Source organism: Camelina sativa, chromosome 11 (assembly GCF_000633955.1).
Source record: "Camelina sativa cultivar DH55 chromosome 11, Cs, whole genome shotgun sequence".
NCBI lineage: Eukaryota > Viridiplantae > Streptophyta > Magnoliopsida > Brassicales > Brassicaceae > Camelina > Camelina sativa.
The window spans coordinates 4264075-4267127 of NC_025695.1; the positions used below are offsets into that span (position 1 = coordinate 4264075).

Consider the following 3053-nt stretch of genomic DNA (forward strand, 5'->3'; position numbering starts at 1 on the left):
TGGAGTTAACAGAGTAACGCATGAAGCGAACTCTCCACCGCAAAAACATACCTGGCTGCATCTGACTCGCATGACAGCCTCAAAACCCTGTGGCCTAGTTATATTCCATTTAAGATCATTGTAAAGCTTGGGAGGATCTGAGAGAGCTGAGAAAGGGTAATAACAATACACCTGGGAAAAAAAGTTTACAATGGAAAGTTTAAGTTCGGCGAAACCTAGACATCAAGCTCAATATCCATGAACAAAAGGACCATTAATGATGCATCAAGTAAGCAATTCTTTCACAGACTATTGTCAATTAGGATTGTAAAGTTGCTACGGAAATAATTAAGGCATGGGCTTCTATAGGAAAAATGCATTCAACTGACAGAGACAAGTAAGATTCTCTTAACACGAATTTGAGTCTCTATTCAACTGTGATAGTTACAACCAACATTCAAGAAAAACTAAAACAGAACTTGTAGACAATCAGAAAGGATAAGGAACTTTGGAATCACCTGTCCTCCAGTAGTTTTTGGAATGACGGATATTGAAGCCATGTCAACATAGGCCTGAGTTGTGACAAATATATCTACACAGACCTGAGACATTTATAAATGGCTTAGATAGGGAAAAATTATTGCTATTAAGACAGAATGATACATTGTAGATTCTTGATAAGCAGGCGGAAACATTATTAGTTAAATTCGTCTATTGGTATACCTGGTACTCAGCAAGTTCAATAGCCATGGTCTTTAGAGTTTTGTCTGCTGGTTGTAGTAATTTATGGGCCTCCTGGTATCAAAATTATATGACTATTCAATATTTTGCAATGAACCACTACATTCTCTGAAACGGAAAAAAATATGTTTACCTTTTCACCAGCAGACATGTTAGCTCTCCCTTCGGCCTCTCTGGAAGAAAGTGCTCCAACACCAACAGAACACAAAACTATGGGGAAGATTGTCACCATATCAGTTAAGTCATAGAGGTACTGAGCAGTAAGATGTATTATAAATAGTGAGCGTTGGTGCTTATAATAAATATATGATTTTCAGTGTGCATAGATGGATTCTAAGTGATTGGAAGCACATGCATCAATATACCCTAATATAAAATAACCAAATAGAGTGATTATCATACTTGATTGAAATACCATAAGCTTCCCTCCTTTACTCTTCATCGCCAAGAAAGCAGCCTACAGAAATGGAGTTGTCAGACATGAAGTCAAAACACATGCGGAGACTAGTAGATATTATCTTCCGCACTTTTTTTCCAAAAAAAGGGGCAATGGTTCATTACAGATGATCTCAGCACCAAAAAAAAAACATGCAAGCTTGGCAAAATCGGCCAATCAACCTAATCAGATTATAAATTTTTATCTTTTTACGCCATGCAATGATGATTGAAACCTCTAAACTAGTTGACAAGGGTTTAATGCTTACTAAGCAACGAATTCATAAAATCATGGTGGCCATCAAATTTATCAAATTTCTACTTGTACTACCAATCAGACATTCAGGTTAAGCATAGGCATCTTCAGTGATTCCATACCTTAACTGCTGCACCAAAAGCAGATTCAGGAGTTTTACTTTCCTGAAACATTGTTGGGATACTATCCAGCAAAAGCTCCAGGTGTTGACGGCACTGAATTCCAACAAAATACAATAAATACAAAAGTATGGGACGAAATTATAATAACCAATCTTAAGAATAGTAGCCAGCATATACGACACATTGAAAAACAAGAATAAAACTAATCAGGGTGTGCTCAACTAGATAACTGACCTCAGATAGCTGAACAATGACATCTGTTTCTAAAGGTGTATAGACATCTTGCACATCAGGGACAATGAGCATCAATGGCTGCACGAAAGGGGAGGAAATCAATTCACAGGTGGCAGTAATCAGTTGAACTTCACCAAGACTTCAGGAAGAGAAAGAGACAGCACCCATTCCGGATATCATAGCATCACAGGGATGCAGGAAACGACTCTTAATTGGAAATGACTTTATGGCATCACAAAATAATATATAGAATTTACCGTGCCAATGCAATAACTTCAAGTAAAGCAACACATACACAATACGACTGCTGAGTCTGTAGCCCAGTGACCCAGAAGATGACCATTTAGTTACGATCCTGAGAGAACAGATCTCTCTTTTTTCCACCCAACAATTACAAAAGAAGGAAAAGACTAGGCAAACAAATCACCTGTTGCAGTGCACGTTTCAAATTATAGAAGTGGATTGTTGAGTCAAATGTAGCAATTCCAACAAATGTCCTAGGGCCTTCCTGCAAACGCATACAGAGATTTTTTTATTTTTTAATGACTAACGCTAAATAAGAATTATAAAATCACTGGTAACATAACCATACCCTAACGACAGTTCACAGTCTCACTATAAATAAGGACACACGCTAACAGATATGCAGCAGAAGCTACCGTCTAAATGATTAAGGTATGAACACCTTAGTATGCGAAAGGCGTATTGCAAGTTACAAATCATCACTAAAAAACCCAAAACGTTTGAACAGGGGCTGTTACTTAATTTCCGATACTACAACCAAAGTAGTAAAGACTTCATACACATATAACCAAATAAATATTCAGAACAGAGTAGATATCATTTGACTGTTTTTGGAATGTTGGAAATGGTGACACAACTTACAGGAAGGTCTGAAAGTACTTGCTGAATTGCATTGCAAGCAGCTGCAGTAGCACCTGTTTGTATAGCATTCATTGAGACATCAATGAGGAAAAAATACACTGCTGGCATTGGATCCCGTACCTATTCAAAAAGATAATGATCTTAGTTTCCATTCATTCCCAACATGTCTGATCATCAACTTCTACCAAAAGAATGCTAATATCAATATAATTTGGGTGGTGCTTCGCTAGATCAACAGTACATCATGTATAGAGAAAACTATTTTCCACCATAGTAATGGGTTATCATTTTTCGGGAAAACACAAAATCAGAGGACAGAACATTTCATCTAATACAATGGTAGATTCCAGACGGCATAAAACAAATTGACATCTTTTGAAGTAAAACCAAACAATTTTACA

The 3053-nt window shown here is 37.0% G+C and overlaps 1 protein-coding gene across 2 annotated transcripts in view; it reads right to left on the minus strand.

Moving 5' to 3' along the window:
- The window catches only part of LOC104721564 (protein transport protein Sec24-like At4g32640), a gene marked incomplete at its 3' end in the record, with an annotated part of 7780 nt that continues 4778 nt past the window's right edge, over positions 52 to 3053 (minus strand). For both annotated transcript variants that reach the window (XM_010439576.2, XM_019232659.1), the window contains 8 exon segments: positions 52 to 171; positions 498 to 581; positions 703 to 774; positions 854 to 930; positions 1123 to 1177; positions 1534 to 1626; positions 1768 to 1845; positions 2195 to 2275. In XM_010439576.2, coding sequence (XP_010437878.1) covers positions 52 to 171; positions 498 to 581; positions 703 to 774; positions 854 to 930; positions 1123 to 1177; positions 1534 to 1626; positions 1768 to 1845; positions 2195 to 2275 — 660 coding nt within the window.